Below are 21312 nucleotides of genomic sequence, written 5' to 3'. Positions count from 1 at the left end.
ATAAACAATAAACAGCAAAGAAAATGTTGTGTACTTTATTAAATGAACAGAAGATATTCCAAAGCCACAGATCAAACTGAATTTCAAGGTAAACTATTAAACTATTACACAGTTTTTAGTCTTGTCATTTCCAGCATTTCCTGTCAACGTAAGAACCCTCTAGTTTTAGATAAGAGGTACGGATCGTCCTTCATCATTTAACATAAACGTTTCCTGCAGGACAACATTAGCAAATGGTTTTAGGATCTGAGGCAGAATATGTTCTAAGTCACTTGTCAGAGGCAGAATATGTCAACATGGCACATTTTTTTTCCCAGCAGCGAGGACCTTTTCTAGAATAACGTCCTACCTCATGCTGCATGCTGGAAACAAAGCATCCCTACTGCATCCTGATTTCCCAGCCCCTACCCACTCCCAGACCCAGGCCTCCCAAGACTAACGTGTGTTGATCTTCTCTGTACTGGAACGTCACCGGAACTTGGAGACCTGTGAACGGGAATGGCATAATGTCTGCACTATTCAACATTGCAGAACAAGAAGCATCAGCTCATAGTCCTTTTTTAATGTCATATTCATGCATGACTATTAGATTGGATTGGATAGTCATTAATGTCCCCTAGGGGCAATTTGGTTTACAGCCAGAACCCACACAAATACACTTAATCAACATAAAACATGAGATAATAAATAAATCACAACATAATACACATATACAAACTGTAAAAGCACATACACTTGTGGAAGATTATAAAGAGTCTGAATGTCAGCATAGCAATGAGAAGCAAATGCAAGTTGACTTATAACTTGTTAAGAAACCCAACAGCTGATAGGACAAATGATCGTAGGTATCCGTTAGACCTGGCCCGCCTAAGAAAAGTATATTCTATATATCTATCATATCTGAATATAATTTAATTCTTACTCTGTCACAAGAGGTGGAACAGCTCATAATAGAACATTGCAATAGTGCATTACTGACACATACACACAACAAAAAAAAACCTCCAAAGTGAAGGAAAGCATTTTTTTTTAAACAGTGTGATGATGTGACGATGTGGGATACCTGAGACGTGAGCGGTCACTGCTGATGGCTTTCTCCTCATGCCCAGAAAGAGCACAGACTGCACTGAGCTGCCCGAGACAAAGGTGCCGTCCTCAGAAAAACGACTGTGGAAGGAGGTAGGCCATGATCATTTATACCTTTGAAGGTGTTGCTGCTAAACACCAGGGTCCTCCTGACACTGCTATGAGGACTGTTCTGGCCACATTATTGACCACAGAGCAGGTTTATACTCCACACCCATAGAAATGTAATCTCCTGCTCTATGCAATGATGGTGATAGTTAAAAAGAATGAACATATGCAAGTAAGATGAAAATAGAGGGGAGAGTGTTGATGAAATCACCCTCAAATTAGTTTGAGTAGCAGATTAATGTCAGAAATGAAGGTGAGTTTTCAGTAAGTCCCTCTGACCTGCATGCAAGACTCCCTGGCTTCATAAGGAACCTGTGCAAGGAGAATGTTTTCCTGTCTCGGTAATGAAACGAGTGCCCATCGTCCTCATAAAGCAGCCCCTCAGCACAGCCCTGCAAGGACAGCACGGCTCAGGACAGACAATCTCATATAGGTTCACATAATGTTTATGGGATGTTCATGTCCATATGAAGCTCTCTTGGTACATAAATTAATAGGCCCCCAGTGGTGTACACAATTTCAACAAAAACTGATTAACAAATAAGCTTTTCCCCCCAAAAAAAAGTTGATTACCAGGGATCAGCACTAGGTAACTACTTCAGACTGTATCCCATTAATAGTGGAGTCTCCCCTTTGTATCCATGCTGTCCAAGAGGAATGGATAAGTTTTAGATAAGTTCCTCACCTTGGAGTCCAGCGCAACAGTCAGGCTGAGGGGGAGCTTCTGAAAGTCCGAGGAGCAGGAGCCATTGCCCTCTCTCCTGGGCACCACTGTGCCCCCTCTCTGGAACACAGGGACCTGCAACACAGGCCACAACAGGGTAGAGGACGTGAGAACAACAACAACAACAACAACAACAATGCTTCATAGTGAAGGAACAGCTAATAGCCGAGAATCTGTCTCACGTTGTCCAATGTCACAGGGTGAGCCAGGTTTCGATCTCCACTGAATGCTTGTGCAGAGTCAATATCATACCACAGCTGATGAAAGAAACACAAACATTTTAACTCCTAAACAGTAGCTGCGTTTACATGGACGTTTTTTTTCTTTTAAAGAAGCCCTATGCAACAATTTTAGCAAAAATGACCTTAAAGGAATTATCCGGAGTAAAATGCACTTTAGATCAATTTACGGATGATTGGGAGTACATACGTTGAGTTGACATCAAAATCATGTCATTCGGATGTGTTTTGAGAAAGTTCGATTGGCCGTTTTCAGTCAAAACTCTTTAGCCTGGAAGTGACCCGGGCATGTCATTTCGCCGCTACAAAACACTATTTTTATACCTCTTCTACAGTTCCAAACAACATTACACTTACGTGGTAGTTAGTAGAAGGTCCCTAAAGCCAAACCGAAGTATCCCGAGGTCTTTATGTGGTCGGATAGAGAGTCCAGAATGAATTTCATCAAGCCAGTACCTTTCCGGAAATGTTGCTGCTGCAGCTCCAATCTATAGGGGAAAGTCCATATTCGATTGCCGAGTGTGGGGTAACACGCTCTGGAAATTCACAATTTCGTCGCCGTTTTAAAAAAAAACTAAAAAAACATAGTCCAGTATTTCTTTCGAAATTGAAATGAAGTTGTATGCAACAGCAAACCCTAGCTTACTAACAGGTTGGAATTTTGAAATGTCACGTGACGTGATGTCGACTCCCAACGACTCCTATGGACTTTCCCCTAAAGATGGGAGCTGTAGCAGCAACATTTCCCGATGAAATTCATTCTGGACTCTCTATCCGACCACATAAAGACCTCGGGATACTTCGGTTTGGCTTTAGGGACCTTCTACTCACTACCACGTAAGTGTAATGTTGTTTGGAACTGTAGAAGAGGTATAAAAATAGCGTTTTGTAGCGGCGAAATGACATGCCCGGGTCACTTCCAGGCTAAAGAGTTTTGACTGAAAACGGTACAATCGAACTTTCTCAAAACACATCCGAATGACGTGATTTTCCGCGGAAAAAACAAATATGCAACTTTCTGAACCCGGACCGGGTAAATCCGGATGTAACTCAACGGAAGTATCTAATTGCGCCTCGAAAATGTAGTCAGATTGTAGTTTCTAAGAAGACTGCAAAACGGACGCCAATGTGTTTGCTCGACCGTTTTATTGTGAGCCCTGTATATGTTTAGCTTGGTTTCTTGATGGCTAGCTTGCTAGCTAGTGGGGGTTTAGCGTAGCAGTCACTTGCTACCGAAGCTGCAGGGGGAGCTATGTCGTGAAAAATGTGAGCCCAAATCCGGCGAAAACCCAGAAACAGCGAAGGAATAACCAGACCTGCATAGGGCTTCCAGAGAATGTCTAATAAGGGGAGAACCTTCACTCTCGGAACGCTTCCGGTGTGGTACTGCATCTAGGGGCGCTCGCGGGCGAGTCCAGAATGAATGGAGGTCTATGGAGCTGTACCCCTCAAAATCCACTTTTCTCAGGATATAATTTTTTTTCAAGTAATTTGAATATTGTATTCGAAAGTGGAGGCAAAGACAATACACTTGGTTGAGTATTATATTTTTTAAAAAGTCACTTAATTGTTCTAAAAAGCCTTTCAAACGTGTCAATGACGCCATTCATTAGCATGATCATAGCATAGCATAGCATCAATGCTAGCGTGTTATGGGCAACAACGACCCAACCTGTAAGAAAAAGAAAAGACATGACTCCCGGATTATTTCATTTTTGATTGATAATCCATATCCATTTTTTGCGAAAAATAAAATAAAATCTGAGGGTTTCAGTTGTTAAATAGGTGAAAACAACTAGATGTACCGCATAGCGGTACAAAATATGACCGCCGCTCAGTCCTGTACATTCGTTCCGCGAAAATAAATCACACTTCAATTTGTCTCCATATTTTACTCCATCCCCCACTCTTGAAACTTTTGTGTATGCTTGTTTGGCATGCCTGAGTGTGTGTGTGCGGCTGCACAGAAAGTAGCCTACTGGTGCTGAAAAGGTGAATAGATTGTAGAATAGCCAAATAAGATGGCTATGTTATAAAACCTTTAAAATCTCTAAACAATCACAAGTAGGGCAGTTCATCACAGTTCATCCATTGCAACTGGATTGATGAAAGGTCACTTACACCTGTAGGCTACATTGTATTTGGGAAAAGCAAAAGGTATCAGCATAATGTTATTAATTAATTTATTTATTTATTTATTTATAAACAAAAACATCTCTGTCAGTTCCATGCCGTTTTCAACAGCTATCAAAAACAAAGGTCATTTTTGGATGGATGGATTTTTTTGTGAATGTTTCTTCTTCTACAAAAGGGTCATTCCACGTCAATTGAAACAGGGCCCACGCACTTAGGTCTCAAAAAAATCTGAAAAAATGACCAGGTGTACCTATGTTATCCAGGAGACACACTGTAAAATTACTCTTATGTAAAATCTATACTTTCCAAGATACAGCCTATTTTACAGGGGGAGGGGGGTGTCGATTTTGGTCGGCCTCTTTTTTTTGTCAAAGTTCACAAGCCCACAGCGCAATAACTAAACCATGTAGGAGGCTCAAATTTTGCTTGCTGGTACATAAATAAGAATAGTATGTAGCAAAATCGTCACGCTTGGTCTGGATGATCCTGCATGGTCATAGTTGTCCCTCAAAGTTGATCAAAATTTTATTGGAGTTTTTGGCTGGGCTCTGTTTAGGCCTTCAGAAGACATATTTGTACTCAACATAGGCTCTTGATTTATTTTCTTTACTGAGATGAGTAGAAACACTCTCACAAAAAGCAATGAACAGAAAATAAATCCCTTCAGGGCCATGTCCGATAAAAAGCATGTCCGATAAACATCCTCAGATGTATTTTGGCTTCAAGAAGAAATGGGAATTACATTTCATGTGAACATCATCCTATCCTTATTAGACGTTCTCTGCGGTAAACTATACACGGGTTTCCCGTTTACCAACAAAACTAGATGCGCGCGCAGCCGCGAGGCAGAAGACGCTTGGTGGCCGTCCACAACGTTATAAACTTAACCTAAATAGTCGGCTGCCGTAAGCTACAATCGGATTTTTTTGTATACCCCTGTTGTCTCAATGATAATAACATCTCATTTCAGACTATATTTCAAAGTTTGACGTTCATCCGTTAGGGATATTGAACATATTTAACATTCTCTAGCCATCGTGATTTCGAATTGGTGCAGTTTTCAGCACAAAAACTAATTTTATTCTTTTGCTCTTTTGCATTGCTCTATTCTGTGGTGCTTTCTGCCTCTTGGTTGCGCACGCATGTTTTCGTGACGTTCCATAGAAATCCATGTATAGTCCTTGTAGGAAGCGTCCATTGTTATTCCAACCCACGTTTAACTTCCAACAAAATTACGTCTCACTGCAACGATGCGCCATCTAGTGGACAAACGACTACTTATCGCCAATACTGGAAATGCAGCCATGATGATGATGATGAATATTTATTTTGGCTTTCTTTTAATCCTACTGAATTTGTAATTATGTATCGGCCGTTCTAATACCGATAGTATGTGGGTGCCTGTGTGTGTGTGCATGTGTATATGTGTGCACCGCCATCTACAGGCCAATGAGTGTACAGTCACTAAATGTACACATAATCTAATTTTTTTAAGACCCCCCCATGTATGAAATTCTACTAAACTTGGCATACATGCAGTTCTGAACATCTTAACTGAAGATAGGGGCGATTAAAGCAGAATAATATTGCATTTTCATTTTTTACCGGGGGGGGGTGCAAATCACAAATGAGTGATTATGGGCCAGATTGATGTGGGCCCTTGAGACCAACATACCATAAAAGATTCTTCATCCTCGGTGCCACGGTTCAGGTAGTTATTTAGGAAAAACTGCTTTTTTTGCGGTTCGGGGGGCCCAGCACGGGGGGGGAGTGGACCCCGGGGACGAAACGAAATTTTTCCGTAAAAGTCTAGTGGGGCTACATACCCACCAAATTTCATGTGCCCCGGTGGTTCGGCGTCCCGGGTATCGTTGACCAAACATTCAGGAAGTAGATGACGGGAAAAAAAAAAAAAAAAAAACTTTGACAATCCCTATATGACCGCTTCGCTAGCGGCGGTCATAATAAATGTAGCCATGTAGCTCCATAGGACCCCATGTATTTTGGACTCGCCCGCGATCGCCATATAGGTGAACTCTGGTGAACTGCAGCCAAATTCGGTTTGTATGGGATTAATAGAGAGTGGGGAGGCTCTCCGTAGACGTCTCTGGGGCTTCTTTAATCAGATTGAAATGAATCTGATGAAAAATTTTAACCAAACTGTTTACTTGAACGCTAAATAAACTGATTGGCATTTACATGGAACAAGCATTTAATCATATAGAAGCTCCTAGTTGTATTGCCGCCAACAATCGGAGTACCTGTTTACATGGGTGGATTTTTCAATCGATCAGATTGTCAGAACGGAGTACACCACCTCTCTCGATCTGATTGGAAATTTAGTCGGATCGGGCTGAATCCGATCAGATGAGGTGTTTACATGCGGCATTTTTATTCCGATTGAGCCACTACTCCGTTTGTAATCAGATTAAATGTGTCCATGTAAACGGGGCTAATGTTAAATACATGTTAAAACTCTTTGATGAAGCTGAATATCTCACACCTCTTTGATGCCAGGGAGGAAGACCATGACTTCTTTAACACCTGGTGCAGTTACAGGACAAGCAAGTAGTGCACTACCTATAAATAGAAACATAAGGCTCAACAACAGCTATCCACAATGCAAAAACAGCTTATCTAATTAAATCTAACCAAGTGTTATTCATTTTATATCAAGATCAAAAAATCTAGTTGGTATTGTTTTCAGTATAAATAGACTTACCTAGTGCTTTCCCGTTAAATCATTTGACTTGAATTTAAGAGTTTGACTTATTTTAAGACAACTTATCATAAAAACAAGCAAATTTGGCTACCAGTGCGTTGAGCAAATTTGTCTTAAGACTCCTTGAAATACTGTAAGTCAAAAATAACTAAAATAACTCTTAATAAATTAAGTCAAAATGATCTTTCCAGGGTGCTAGGCATGTCTCTTCATACTAAAAACCATACCAAATACATTTTTTGATCTTGATATAAGACTAATAACACTTAATTCATTTGCAGTGTATTATAACAGAAATAACAGTACCGGTAAATAGCAATAATATAATAGTAATATAGTTGTAATAATATTAACACATTCTGGGTTATATTTACCAATCATATACTCATGGTCCACTCTGAAGGTGCTCTGTTCTCCGGGGAACTCTACCCACAGGGGCCTGGTACAAACAACATAGACACAACACAGCACAAGAACTCATCACTGCATGTTAACATGTGTACATGGTAGCGGCATTTGGCCTTCACAGGCACCATTCAATGGCTTCTGCACTTCCTAATAATGAGTTAGTCTAAATGCTACTCACCACCTCTTTATCTATTACTATATTTTAACTCAAAACTATAGCCCCCTCATCTCAATTCTAAGTAGCATTTACATCATGTGAATAAACATTGATTCATATGAACATCAAACAACCCAAACTCTTCAGGGCAAAGTCATCATATTTCCGGTATTTCCATTTTGGTGTCCTACCTCATTGGAGGGAGAGCAGAGGTGTGGGCCTGATGGAAGAGCGTGTACCAGTAGGGCAGAAGACAGTAGCGCTGCTGGATGGCTAAGCGGATGCTGGCCGTCACCGCCTCGCCAAAGAGCCACGGCTCGCGGCGCTTGGTCCTCTTGTCTGCGTGGCCCCTGAAGAACGGCTGCAGGGCCCCGGCCTGGTACCAGCGCACCAACAGCTCTGGCTCGGGGTCCCCCACAAAGCCTCCTACATCAGCTGAACGAGATGGGACATTAACTCATTGAGTGCCAAAAACGTAATATTACGTTTTTCCTTCCCATGCGTTGAGTGCCAAAAACGTACTGTAATATTACGTTTTTAGCTTTTTTTTTAAATTACGAAACTAGACACTCTAACACACCTTATATGTGATTTTGGGAACTCTGTGATGAATGGAAATGAAATATATGACGATCGAAAACTCATGAAAACGCATAATCTGGACATTTTATCTGGACATTTTATCATAACTCGGCTTTTGATGGTTGCCGCTTTGGGTCGAATCAGTGACGCATGCACGTCAGCTCAAAACCAGGCCATTTTCGTGGGTCAATCACTAGGTGGCAGTCTCGCCAGGTCTCGCTAGGTCACTTCCCGGAAACTTTACGGGCAACACTTCATATTTCATGAAAGAAAATTTCTAGAAAAAAAACAGGGATTTTGATGAAAACTAGCCACTGTTTAGCTTGGGATTTCTCAGGAACAGAGGCGTGTAGAAATACACGGTTTGCACCTACTGAGAGCTTAAAGTCTCACCTTTCAAAACGAGCCATTGTATGCGTTCATAGCTATAACACAGAATATGCTGTGGCTGTACAAAAATCATCAACAATGGTCTAGATTGCTGGCACTCTAGGACAAAGCTTCCGAAAACAGCTTGGCATTCAATGAGTTAAAGGAACATGGGAAATGAGCTTATTTGCCGTCTACACCAGAGTTAGATAAGAGCACACATACTCATCTCTTCTCTGTGCGTGCAATTACCTAGTCTGACACTGTTAGCCTATGTTAGCATAATTCACTGGAAGTGGGTTAGACCCGTTAGCCTACAGCTAGCTTATAATGTGCAGCAATCTAATATCCTATACCTATATCTATTATATAATATATAATATGTGTGTGTGTGTGTGTGTGTGTGTGTGTATGTGTGTGTGTGTGTGTGTGTGTGTGTGTGTGTTACTATACAAATCTCTAAGACTAATATTTCTCTTTCAAAAATGTGCACTGTTGCAGTGGGCCAAAATGGTCATGGTAATCATGAGCAAATCACCTCCACAGAAGGCAATGCCTGCCAGACTTATGGACAGCAGCATGGGGATGCAGAACTTCAGGTGATCCCAAGTGGCCTCTGTGTCTCCTGTCCAGACTGCACCTAGGGCACAAAACTAATGCATGTGAAAATAAAAACACATACACCATCCCAGTAGCTCGCAATTTCTGTGTGTGTGTGTGTGTGTGTGTGTGTGTGTGTGTGTTTTTCGCTGGCTTACCAAGCCTCTGAGATCCAGCGAAGAAAGAGCGTGTCAGAACAAAGGGCCTCTCGGTTCCACCAGCGCGTGTCATCAGCCCGTCCACTGTGGCCATGTGCTGAGAGATGCAGGAGGACAAGAGCTGATATCTATTGCTAACTTGGCAACAGCTCCATATCGTAGGAGGACAAGAGCTGATATCTATTGCTAACTTGGCATCAGCTCCATATCGTAGGAGGACAAGAGCTGATATCTATTGCTAACTTGGCATCAGCTCCATATCGTAGGACGACAAGAGCTGATATCTATTGCTAACTTGGCATCAGCTCCATATCGTGAATCTTTTTCAATCCAGTGGAGCCACCACCCACCTGGTAAAAGCCGTAAAGATTGTGTAGATCCCGGTGCTCCCAGCCCCCGCGATGCACCGCGTTCTTCGGCATTGTCTGCTCTGGACCATAGAAGACTGAGGGCTCGTTCATGTCGTTCCAAACAAACAAAGAGTCTGTAGATCCCTGAAAGAGAAACATGTCAATTCTGATTGGCATAAATAGTCAAATGAGCTCCATGTGGTGGCTTCTTCTGAGACTCACTTTGTACTTGTTGAGAGAATAGCATCTAGCGTACCAAGACCTGGTCTGTGGACAACTGAAGTCCAAGTAATTGGAGTCACCTATGAAATACAGTAAGGCAGTACATCTACTGTATGAGAAATGGTAGAAGTACAGGGGTCTAGAGAATTGCAAAATATCAAGGAACCTAGTGTTTCTTGCATTTCACATATATGACACAAAGCAAAGCAAATTAACTTTAAAATTTTAAAATTACAACTAGCTGAAAGTCTCTGATAAAAAAGTATATAAAGTAAAGTTCAAACTTCACCTGGCCAGCAAGAGCCTGTGTAGACGCCTCCATCTTTGACCTTCACAAAATGGTCTCCATCTCTGGCCTCACAGTAAAGGGACCAGTCAGGGTCAACCTTAATATGGGGGTCACTGATTACCACCATCTGCAACAGACAGAGATTACTGATGCTACAGCATTTTCAGATGATCGATCCTACTCGTTCTTTCGATGAGTGAGATTGTGAAGGCAGTCTTACCTTCCTTTTTTTCCTCGCCAGGTGTTGTTGGAGTGCAACAGGGTTGGGGAAGTCTTTTGAATCCCAGGTGAAGTAGCGTTTCCCATCTGTGTGCTCAATGTCCAGCCATATCACATCGTAAGGGATGGAGTGGTGGTCAAAGCCAGCGTCCACAGACTTCACATCCGCTTCGTCTTCATAGTTCCAGCGGCATTGGTGGTATCCAAGAGACCAGAGTGGTGGAAAAGCTTGGAAGCCTAATGGAAGGAGCAGAATTGATCACACATAACTGCCCTCCATCACAAAGAACCACATTCATGATTGTGGATGCACAATGTAGATTGTGCATTCCTTGTAGGCAGCCATCGCTATACTGAATGACATCCGCACCTGTCAGCTGTGCATACTGAGTGAGGACCTGCGAGGGCGTGGGTCCTGTGAGGATGAAGCAGTCAATCACTCCGCTCTCTGAGATCCAATGGACGTCTGTCTGGATGGGCGTTCTACTCCTTTTCACTGGGGCTGCTACGTCCTCCTGTGGAGAGCAGCAGAAATTAATTGTGAACACTATATAATATAATAAATTAATATCTTATATATTGATATATATTTAATACAAAACACATATCTACAGTTAGTAGCTTAATAACACAAATCAAGCCAGATGACTGAGGTTAAAGCCATCACCAACACTAATGTTACCTCACTATCTTTGGGGTGGTAGTGCACATCTACAAGGGTCTCAGAAGCATTGAGCCAGAAGAGCCCCAGGGTCTTGTCAGACTTGTGTGCAAACAACAGTGGCACAGAGCCGTAGAGGCCTAGCCGGCTGTCTGTACGGTAGCCAAACACATCCAGGTTGTACAACCTGTATGGCTCGCCACCACTGCAGAAGCACAGACAAAGACAGCAATATTAAAATGAAGCTTATGCACCATCCACACATTTTGAACTCAATACCATTCAAAGTTTCTATTAATGTCAGTGGTTGTTAGACCTGGTGTCTTTCAGTCGGAGTCTATCTGCATGTTCAGGAATGCCATACAGATGGTTGAAGCCATGGAGGCAAAAGTCCATACCAACAGAACTTGGACCTGGGATAGAAACAGGCTAATTGCTTCACAAGCTAATGATTATACTGAAAGAACAAAACTATAGGAGAGGACCTACCATTGGCTTTCACATCTACAAACTGTCCAAATCTCTCTCGCCATAGGCCTGATGGATCTCCCTAATATCACAGAAATGAACGCAATGTCACTAATTCAACACAAAAAATAATTCATGGCTTGAAAATGAAAAAGAGGGAACCTGACCTGATTTAATGTGGAGTCATGCCTGTCAAAGCAAGCAAGAGGATGAGTGAGTGAAAGTGAAAGTGAAAACTATGTAACTAATTCAATTAAATACTCTGCTATTTAAGAAACATTTTTTCTGGTGACTACCTAGGCAACTTGATGCCTGTGATTCTCACTGTGAACGGTTTAACTACTGTATATGTTCAAAAGAACTGCTTCATGGTGGAATCTCCATTAACTCTACTCTGGTGTAAACCCACCTTGGAGGATCTTGCAGGGTCTCAAACAACGTCCGCCCATTTGGATTGAGAGTGGCGATCACCTCTTTCACACAAAGGACATCCAGGCTGAAAGGAGTCTCTTGGATCCATACTTGGTGCTGACCCAAGCCCCAGGAAAGTGTGACAGAACCTTCACCTTTCCTTTCCACACGTAACCTGCCACACACACACATACTATCTATCACGCAGGCTACTAAACTGACTGGAAAACGATAAGCAGACCAAAATAACTAACTTCCATGCATTCACAATGTGATCTAGTAAGAATAGTTGGACTGTTAAAACAATGAAATAGTAATAGTGTTATTAATGTAGTAATATTAAATAACATTGAAATAGTAATAATGTGTCTTTATAGAAAGTCATCAATGACTTAAACAAATGGTCAACAGGTTACCAGTGAAAATTAGCCTGGCCAGACCAATCTCAATCTTTTTAAGATTGAACATTAGTCTGGGGAGTCAGCTCTGTATTTCCTACTGCACAAGAGGCGTGATCAATGGGTATAGTTCGAATGACTCTGTACGCAATTGGATAGTCCTTCAACCAATCACACCAACGATCTGGGAGCGCCTAGGTGGATAAGCCAGTTTGTGATTGGTCCCCACAGATTTGTAACAGAAGTAGTATAGAGAAATGTGGAGGTTTCCAGCCTGAGCTGCAGGGCGAAATCGGGCTGGGTTTACCCAGTCTTAATGAAAATATCCTTCATAGTTTGTTTCACTGAGAACCATCTTAACAGGGTTTGTGGTGTTACCATGTCAAGCTCATTTTATAGGGCTACTGAGAAGGCTATTATAGAATTTATGTTGTCAATTATGTCCTTCCAGATGTTTGTCTGACTACTTTTAGTCTGATAATGTTTAACAATGGAGTCATTGAACAAAACACATGTCAGGCTTACTGTTCATACACCGGGTCTTCAATCAAAACATCTGGAACTCTGTAGCGTATTTTAACTGGGTGGATCTCATCTATGGTAATTCTTATAGTGCTCTCCCGACATACCCTCACTTGCAAGAGCAAATGCACCTGTGAGTAACATATTGCAATCGGTTGGACATATGCATACTTTTACTGAAAATATTCATCTCATCCAAGAGTTCTCTTCTCTCCCTCTCTCTCTCTCACACACACACACACTCTCTCTCTCTCTCACACACACACTCACACACACACACAATCTCACTGCATGAAGATCCCAGAGCATGAAGCACTGGATGAGGCCTACCTGAGATTTTGTCTCAAAGAGTTCCAAACTGGCCCCTTTCTCTGTCAGTGCTAAGCTTTCCAGAGAGACACAGTAATGCACACCAGGATTTTGTTTATGCCGTCTGGAAACCGATCATCAAATATGCCTACAATTAGTGCACTTTCCGTTAGAATACCATTAAGCAACACAAGGTAACTACACCCTACCTGTAAAATGCTATATGCTCACTTTTCTTGAACTTTTCCTTACACCCATCATCAAGAGCGACGCTGAAAGAAACATGAAAATTTCATTTTAGGTCTGTAATGTAAAGACGTGGTATATATTTTATTTTTAAATACTGTCAAATGATTGACATTGCACCAGTCACCTTTGCACTTTACTCAGACTAAAAAAACATGCACCAAAGACCACCAGGAAGTTAATTTGCAAAGCAAGGCAACGCTGCATACATACTGACATAATGCATGCTACCTCTCCGTTTTTGTAGACGCTTCATTAGCCATTAATTTCAGCAAGTTTCAGTCGGCAGGGACAAACTAGGCTACCTGCGAAAAAAGTAGCCTAACTAAAGTCGTGACAGTGACACTAAAACATTGCAGGAAATCTGATAATCATTATTGCGCACTAAGGGCGCAAAACAGATAAATATGACTGCCCTAAAATGAAACTCTGCGTAAAGTTATGTCGTTAGTGAATATCTCAAACAAACCATACTGATACACACATTGCATCATCATACAGCGCCAGAGTACCCTCCTGGTTAATGTAGTACTCGTTTCATATAGCTCTGTTTCTATTTAATCACATGCCTCGTACATTAATTGTAGACCTACTTCAATTCCTTTTGCAAACACAATGGTGGCAATGGCAAATAACACAATCCCCATGATCCCATTTGGTGAATTGAAATCAGACATATGGATAAGTGGAGGAGTCAAATCCTCTGCTAACATCTGGAAAACGTCGGGAAGTCGCCCTCTACTGATGCTTTTTTGAAGTAGCCTACCCGGAAATAAGGTGGAATTTATTTGTGTGAGGTGAAGATGCCATATGTCACGCTATACTTGTCATGCCTCCTATATTTAATTTCACATATTCCTGGAGATTATGGAGCAGAAATCTCCTTATGGAACTTAGAAATAAGTCCGGTAAGTTCTTTCAATGCTGCTATTTTAAATTCAACTGAGGTTAGATAATAATTTCCTAAGAAGATATAGAAGATACACACTGTGCTTCAGCTGCTGCTGCTGTTTGTTGTGAATTCTTACTTGCCCATACATTGTCTGCATTGTAGTAGTTGTTGAATTTGGCAGCATTCTTCTTAAAGACTCCATATATTTAGCCTAGTGAATGTTTGTATTTCGTGCACTTCCTGTAGTTCTTCATCAGATGCAGCAGCTACTGTCAGAACAGAAGCAGATCAAACAATTCTCAAGAGTGCAACAACCAGTAAAACTAACAGATCCGACAGCATATTGTAACTGTGTCAAAGACTTCTATACTCTTTGACTGTTACGAGATGGAGCTTTAGGGCCACGTTAAATAAAATGTTAATGTTTGTTATGTCTTGCTTTGTGGACTACTACTACTTCCTGTCAAAGCAGTAGTCCATACGCCCGCTCATCGAGCATCGCAGGCCATGGTATGGCCTGATCTTATATGTATTTATCACTACCTGGTCTGCTTTCAGGATGATCATTCTGCAATCTTCCGAAAAACACTCTATGCTAACAGCACTATCTTCATGAAATGTGAGTCAAGAGGATAGATCTCAACTTATTACAGGCTTGCCTTTGAAAGAGAAAGTAATGACTAGAACGTTTCTTTTCTAGTTACAAGTAAAAGGCCATGTGATGAATACATGACTTTCAACATATCCTGGTATCTTCGCTCCTCTATTTGTTTTAATGAAGTATTCAACACTCCAGTGAGTAGATTTTTTTTTCTCTTTCTTTTTTCCTTCTCCTAGGTATGTTTTAAATATACATGTTAAATTAGGATCATGCAAGTATTTTAATGAAATTTGTTTAACATAACATTGTTGTGACATTTGACCTTGCTTGACGTGACACAATGTTAGAATGATGTTCTGCTGTGTCCCCTTTTCAGGATGACAAGGCCATGGAGATTTGGAAGATTGGAAAAAACATGCTAAAAGATGGCTGGAGTGGCCATTACAGCGAAGGCTTCATCTACTTTGACAACTGCTCAGCTCTCCTCACATCTCAAGTTAGTAGGAGAGCAACAGGCATGCAGATGCTGTGGCATAACTATTTAACCAGTCACTCTTCTGATGGCTTACATGTGTCTGTTTGTGCTCTCCTCAGTCATATTACAATGCATTTCTGCCAGCTCACTCTCTTGACAGTCCTGCGGTGAGTCTTGTTGGAATTACATTTGTTAGAATCCATTGTATTGTTACAGATTATATTTGATTTTGAACTGCACATTTTTGGGACTATTTCTCAAACCTGTATCGTAATTTCAAGAATTGTATCCCTAAACCAGTGATGAAAGAGTATTTTTGTACTATTGAGGACTGAAACCCTTTTTAATCAGGGCTTTGTCATTAATAATGTATGCTTCTGAATGAGAAACCTTAATGCAGGGAAATTATATGACCTATATGGCGAGTAGTTTGTGGTGAGGCAAAGGACATTTGTAATATACTGTAAACCACTTACATAAAAGGCAGTCTTTTTTTACAGTATGGTATGGTATGGGTTAAGAAAATGTTCTGATGTGTTTTGGGTAAGAAACACATTTTGGTGAACAACAGTCATGTTTTTGTCCTGGACTTGGTATGTTCAACAGGCTAAGAAGGGCATTTCTCTGAATCAGAATGAAACACTCACTTTTGAAGACAAACCAGTGAGTTTTTGTTCTTTTTACACTATTTGTATAATGTCTGTTGGTAGCTGTAGTTATGCAATCAGAAGTATGCTGAGTGATTCTTGTATCTTGTAGGAAATTGGTGCTGTGGCCAAAGCATGGTCAGACAGCCCTTACCTCTTCATCGTGCAGATCCAGATGGGCCACCGTGAAGGTGAAGAGGAGAAGCCTAATAACGATCAGGACAAATATTCTTTCACAAGTGAGTGAGACACTTTTTTTTCTTTGTTTGTTTTTAAGAAAGGCATTCATGCTGTTTGTAATCTGATGTGCAGCTTGTGTTGACGCCCTGATTTTGATGTGTATATTTATATGTGAGTGTCTGCACGTTTATTTTTAGTGACTGTTGAGATGAAGGGCCCCCGGGAGTACTCGTCACCTGCAGACTGGCCCCTCATGATGGTATGTTTTCCCCTGAATCCCCCCTTTCCCTCAGCCATGTGGGGGCTGCGTGTCTTCATATACAGTACACACGCCCTTCTGAAACATTCTTCAGGTCACCAGCCCTGTTTGTGTCTTTGTAAACCCATGGTAACAACCTTCCTTCCCTGGCAGTTCTACATGGTCATGTGCATCGTATACGTGTTCTACGGCGCTCTGTGGCTGCTCTGGTCAGCCTGTTACTGGAGGGACCTACTGAGGATCCAGTTCTGGATAAGTGCCGTCATCATTTTGGGAATGCTGGAAAAGGCTGTATTTTACTCAGAGTACCAGAGAATTCGCTACCTTGGCGATTATGGTGAGTCCAAACCCTATTTCGTAGAATATTTGCGAGTTGCAATTACTTTTTTATTTTTCTGTATTGCTCCCAGTTGTGGAAAGATGATTTATGATTTATGGCACTTTCATGCCCGCTGTCTCATAAAACCTGCTGTATTTTCCTTAAGTTCAAGGCACAGTTATATTTGCTGAGCTGCTGTCTGCACTGAAGAGAACTCTGGCACGAATCCTGATGCTCATTTTTAGCCTTGGCTATGGTATTGTCAAGTAAGTCTGACTGCAGTGCAATGATTAACTCTTTACCTTTAACTGTCCCCTGCCAGCAGATGAACCACAACACTCAGAGAAATGTCCTTAGACCAGAGTTATCAAATCAAATTATTTAAATAAAAAATCATGACACTGTCACAACCGTGTGTCATGTGTCATCTGATCTTTCTCCTGTCTTACTCCAAATGATCTTCACCAAAAGAAGAAGCTACTTTTTGTCTTTTGAGCAGCAAGAAATGTTTGTGCTGACGGCTAATATCAGTGTTCTGTTCCACAGGCCGAGGCTGGGGACCACTGTTCACCGGCTGGTGGCAGTAGGGTTGCTGTACCTGCTCTTCTCCTCTGTGGAGGGAGTCCTTAGGGTGACTGGGGTGGGTCGCAGCTCTTCTTAGTTCCTGACCAGCCAGCGTTAAACAACTGTCACTATAAGCTGTGATCATAATATGAAAGATTGCAAAGCTATATGACTACAGTATACAGCTACAGCTTTTAACGTCCTAATGTACAGATACAGATAGATATACAGATAGTTCGATATTGCTAACTTACAACAACCTGCTGTGTGATTTATCGCTAGCATGATCTGTTTCAAAGTTGCTCTGCCTGTGATGAGTGAAAGGTTAAAACAATTTATTTCTTCAATTTGCAGGGTTTCTATGGCACTGTGGCGCTGGTGGCCAATCTCAGCCTCTCACTCATTGACTCTTGTGTCATGTGGTGGATATCCTTTCTAAAGAATGAAGGACCTTCAAGGAGTGCATACATGACAAACACTGATTGAATATGCAAATATGTTCTTGTTCTTGTTGTGTGCAAACTTGCTTGTATACAGAGGGGTATACTGTGAAGCAAGGTTACCCAGGTAATCTCGGGAGTAACCGCTGAGCTCCGAACAACACCGTCACCATAGAGACAGTAGATGCTCAGTCAGTGCAGTATTCTTTTAGAGATCAGCTGTTGCTCCCAAATTTCCCTGTTATAGCTAGTTACTTTGCTTCTTGGTACAGCCCTCAGGTGTTTGTTAGTATTTGTGACTTTTATTTATGTTCCTTGACTGTGTAATGTGCACATCTACATGAGTCTGTCCCAGACAACAAAACTTCTTAAGCTACGCAGAAATGTAGTGAAGCTTTCTTTATATCGTCACTTTACCAACACGCTCATCTTTTCAGTGTTTGGTAAGGATACTTGTAAAGTATTTGTTTCTTTCTTTCTGTACGTGGGTGTGTGTACATGCGTGTTTGAGTTAATGCAATGTCGATGTCCATTTTTGCAGCTTCTATTGTATTTCTTATCTGGACCACCAAAGTCTTCAAATGTGTTGACTGCCAGACGGTGAGTTGAAGACCTGACGAAGTATTTCTTTGTTAACATGAGCTTGATGCTTTCTTTACTAACTAAACTTTAGTAGTAAACGTTACTACATTCTCATTACATATTAATGCACATGTCTTATTTTATCCAAAGCTATCTATGCACAGTAACCATACTAGTGTTATAACAGGAACACAAATTATAGTGCATGAAATGACATACTGCATTTCAGTGAGCGGTCTTTTGGGCGAGAGGAGAGAGAGTACAGAGAATATGTCATGAATATGTTACATGTATGTCATCTCTGTGTGCTCGTCAGGCATGGAGAGATCTCTGGGTGGATGATGCCTTCTGGAGGCTCCTCTTCTCCATCATCCTACTGGTCATTATGGTGCTGCTGCGGCCTTCAGTCAACAGCCAGAGGTCAGTCAGGGTGTATGTGTAGGTGTGTGAGGACAGGAAAACATTCCTGTAGTGTTCCATGTTATTGAAATGTGGCAGATGTGGCGGTCCCCAATTAACTACAAAGACAGGAAATTATTAGTGTCAGCTACATGTATACATGTTATGATACAAGGGATTAGGTGTGTAAGAACACATTTATCAAACTTCCATCAGTGTGTGAATGAGCGGTCTATGGTAATAAAAGGAAAACATAGCTATCACAGTTGAAATGTAATGAGTCATACAAATACAGTATATCAGGTAGCATCACTGTAGCCACTGTAGGGCCTCATAAAGGCTGTGTGTGGATCATAGCCATATTTAGTGTGCAATTGCTTCTTGTACTCAAGAACCTATGTTATACTGGAATATCAACTATTTCACTGGTTCTTTTATGTGATTCCGTCAGGTTCTCCCATTCTCCTCTCATAGACGATGATGATGAGGAGGAGGAAGACGAAGCCAAAGAACCTATGTTAAGCACAGCTTTTGGTGAGCTACAACATAAACCAACAACTTTCAGACTTGTAGACATTTTTGGTGGTTGGACTTGATCATGCTTATTCATACTCGCCTGCCTCTACTAATGAATGTTTTTTTTTTTAATGATGGTCAGAGGGCATGAAGATGAGAGGCACGAAGCAGGAGACCAATGGCTCCCAGAAGCTTCTCAGTAAAGAGGTGAGGACCCTTTATCTGTGAGGGTCATAATCTGTGCTTATGTTTCACAATATTAATGTATATTCTATGTGAAAATAAGCATAGAATTGGGGGCAGCCGTGGCCCACTGGTTAGCACTCCGGACCTGCAACCAGTGGCCCACTGGTTAGCACTCCGGACCTTGAGCAAGGCACCTAACCCCTCACTGCTCCCCGAGCGCTGCTGTTGTAGCAAGCAGCTCTCTGCGCCGGGATTAGTGTGTGCTTCACCTCACTGTGTGTTCACTGTGTACTGAATGTGTTTCACTAATTCACGGATTGGGATAAACGCAGAGACCAAATTTCCCTCACGGGATCAAAAGAGTATATATTATGCTTATACTTATATAAGACTTGTGGGTATAAGGTAATTAGTCTGTTTTGTTTATTTGTTTTTATTTTCTGTCTTAACTTTTTATGAAAGTCAATTTCATCATATCAAAGTATAGGTATTATTATTATTATTATTATTATTATTATTATTATTATTATTATTATTATTGACCTTAATTAACATTAATAATAGGTATTATTATTTACCTTCTTATTACATTTGACTTCATGCTTGATGCACTTATGCATGGACGTAGTCGCATTCCATGAGCTGGGATGTGGGAAATGGCATTTTCATTTTGCTTTGGTGGTGACAGGATGAAGACCTTAAGTGGGCGGAGGAGAACATTCCAACATCGATGGCTGATGTGTGAGTTATGAACACCACTGGAACACTACATAATACTGTAACGCACCTGCACGTTCTTCACGCTGCATAGAGATATCTGAAGGAAAAGTTCAGAATAGGCACATTGTACTGTATGTTATACTGTACGACCGGAACCACAACAGATAGTAATACATAGAACATTTATTGAGGTGCCATTTTTTTGTGATTCTCTTTTTCCTCATGTTCACAGAGCCCTTCCTGTTATGTTGGATGAGGAGGAGGTAAAGGAATGTCTTTCTTTGTTTCCTCATTGTCTCATGATGTCTGGTCATATTTTCATCTAATGCTCTCACATATTCTGTCTACACCCCCCCTTCCCTATTTCCTTTGCAGGACATTCAGAAAACTATAATGGAAAGATCAAAAATGGAATAGTAAGGAGGAAGGAGTGACACACCTGTACACTGGACGGCTGTAAATGTTATGTAGTCTGCCTGCCTGGTGCTTGGACATTACTGTTTAGATGCACATGACTGGCATCTGGTCTTTTGTTTTGTATATATGGTACAGCAGTGCTGTAGAGTCAGCGCTGCCAAGTTAGTTCAACTGTTGAGATTTTACTTACTTGAGCCTGAGTATGCCTTATCTTGTTTGCAACATCATGTATTTATAGTCACTCATAAGATTGTACATTTTTGGTGCACCATGCATGTACTGTGTTTATTGTTTAGTGTTACTTTCCCATCACAATTCCCCTATTCCTTTCCATGCCAAATACTTTTTTGTGCAATCTATTACAGGGATAGTCAAGAAGTTATTTATTTTTTGGCTCTATGTTGAAGTCTATGTGAAGTCTTAAATGGGAAGTATAGGGGTATGATATTTATAGGCTAATGAAGTTTAACTTTTTGAGTTAAAGTTTCTTTGTGTGTTTTTGGGGGTAATTAAACTTTGTAACAAACGCTATTTTGTCACAATATATTGAACTATTTTATTTTATACACATTACTTTCACATATGGGCCCTTTTAATCTGTTTAATACAGTCTATGGCTGATCCAGCCAAAATAAGCTGAGTTGTAATTTAGGTGTAGCTTAATATAAAACATGTGTTTTTACAAAAAGATGGCTGATGTAGCCTAGACTAGACTTATGTGAGAAGCCCCT

General features: G+C 41.0%; 2 protein-coding genes across 3 annotated transcripts; one reads left to right on the top strand and one right to left on the bottom strand.

The window, feature by feature from the left end:
- Positions 1–19: 19 nt before the first annotated feature.
- Positions 20–13721, bottom strand: ganc (glucosidase, alpha; neutral C). Of its 2 annotated transcripts, none has more exons than XM_076299465.1 (24): positions 13616–13721; positions 13348–13410; positions 13160–13262; positions 12833–12960; positions 11908–12084; positions 11666–11687; positions 11520–11580; positions 11347–11443; positions 11052–11235; positions 10740–10884; positions 10371–10606; positions 10151–10277; positions 9862–9941; positions 9640–9783; positions 9290–9386; positions 9070–9171; positions 7772–8015; positions 7390–7454; positions 6797–6873; positions 2101–2175; positions 1880–1993; positions 1474–1586; positions 1064–1167; positions 20–486 (listed from the first exon to the last, which is right to left on the bottom strand). In XM_076299465.1, exons 1-24 carry the CDS (start codon positions 13645–13647, stop codon positions 380–382), a joined length of 2697 nt encoding a protein of 898 aa, XP_076155580.1. In that variant the 5' UTR covers positions 13648–13721; the 3' UTR covers positions 20–379. The 2 variants fall into 2 exon arrangements, with proteins under 2 accessions (XP_076155580.1, XP_076155579.1); XM_076299464.1 differs by having other exon boundaries at positions 13512–13703.
- Positions 13722–14156: 435 nt separating this feature from the next.
- On the top strand, positions 14157–21112 carry LOC143138961 (transmembrane protein 87A-like). The gene is made up of 20 exons (XM_076299461.1): positions 14157–14292; positions 14835–14895; positions 14977–15071; positions 15254–15373; positions 15472–15519; positions 15959–16015; positions 16112–16238; positions 16377–16438; positions 16592–16775; positions 16924–17023; positions 17304–17397; positions 17676–17749; positions 18098–18204; positions 18303–18361; positions 18660–18763; positions 19194–19276; positions 19401–19465; positions 20133–20185; positions 20397–20427; positions 20540–21112. Exons 1-20 carry the CDS (start codon positions 14188–14190, stop codon positions 20579–20581), a joined length of 1671 nt encoding a protein of 556 aa, XP_076155576.1. The 5' UTR covers positions 14157–14187; the 3' UTR covers positions 20582–21112.
- Positions 21113–21312: the final 200 nt, after the last annotated feature.

The sequence above is a fragment of the Alosa pseudoharengus genome, unplaced genomic scaffold, assembly GCF_046254945.1.
Source record: "Alosa pseudoharengus isolate Yale_2024_CS ecotype anadromous, Long Island Sound unplaced genomic scaffold, YU_APseudo_1.1 YU_APseudo_1.1_scf_22, whole genome shotgun sequence".
NCBI classification, from domain to species: domain Eukaryota; kingdom Metazoa; phylum Chordata; class Actinopteri; order Clupeiformes; family Clupeidae; genus Alosa; species Alosa pseudoharengus.
The sequence above is the reverse complement of the archived record's forward strand: the minus strand, read 5'-3'. Positions and strand labels throughout refer to the sequence as shown.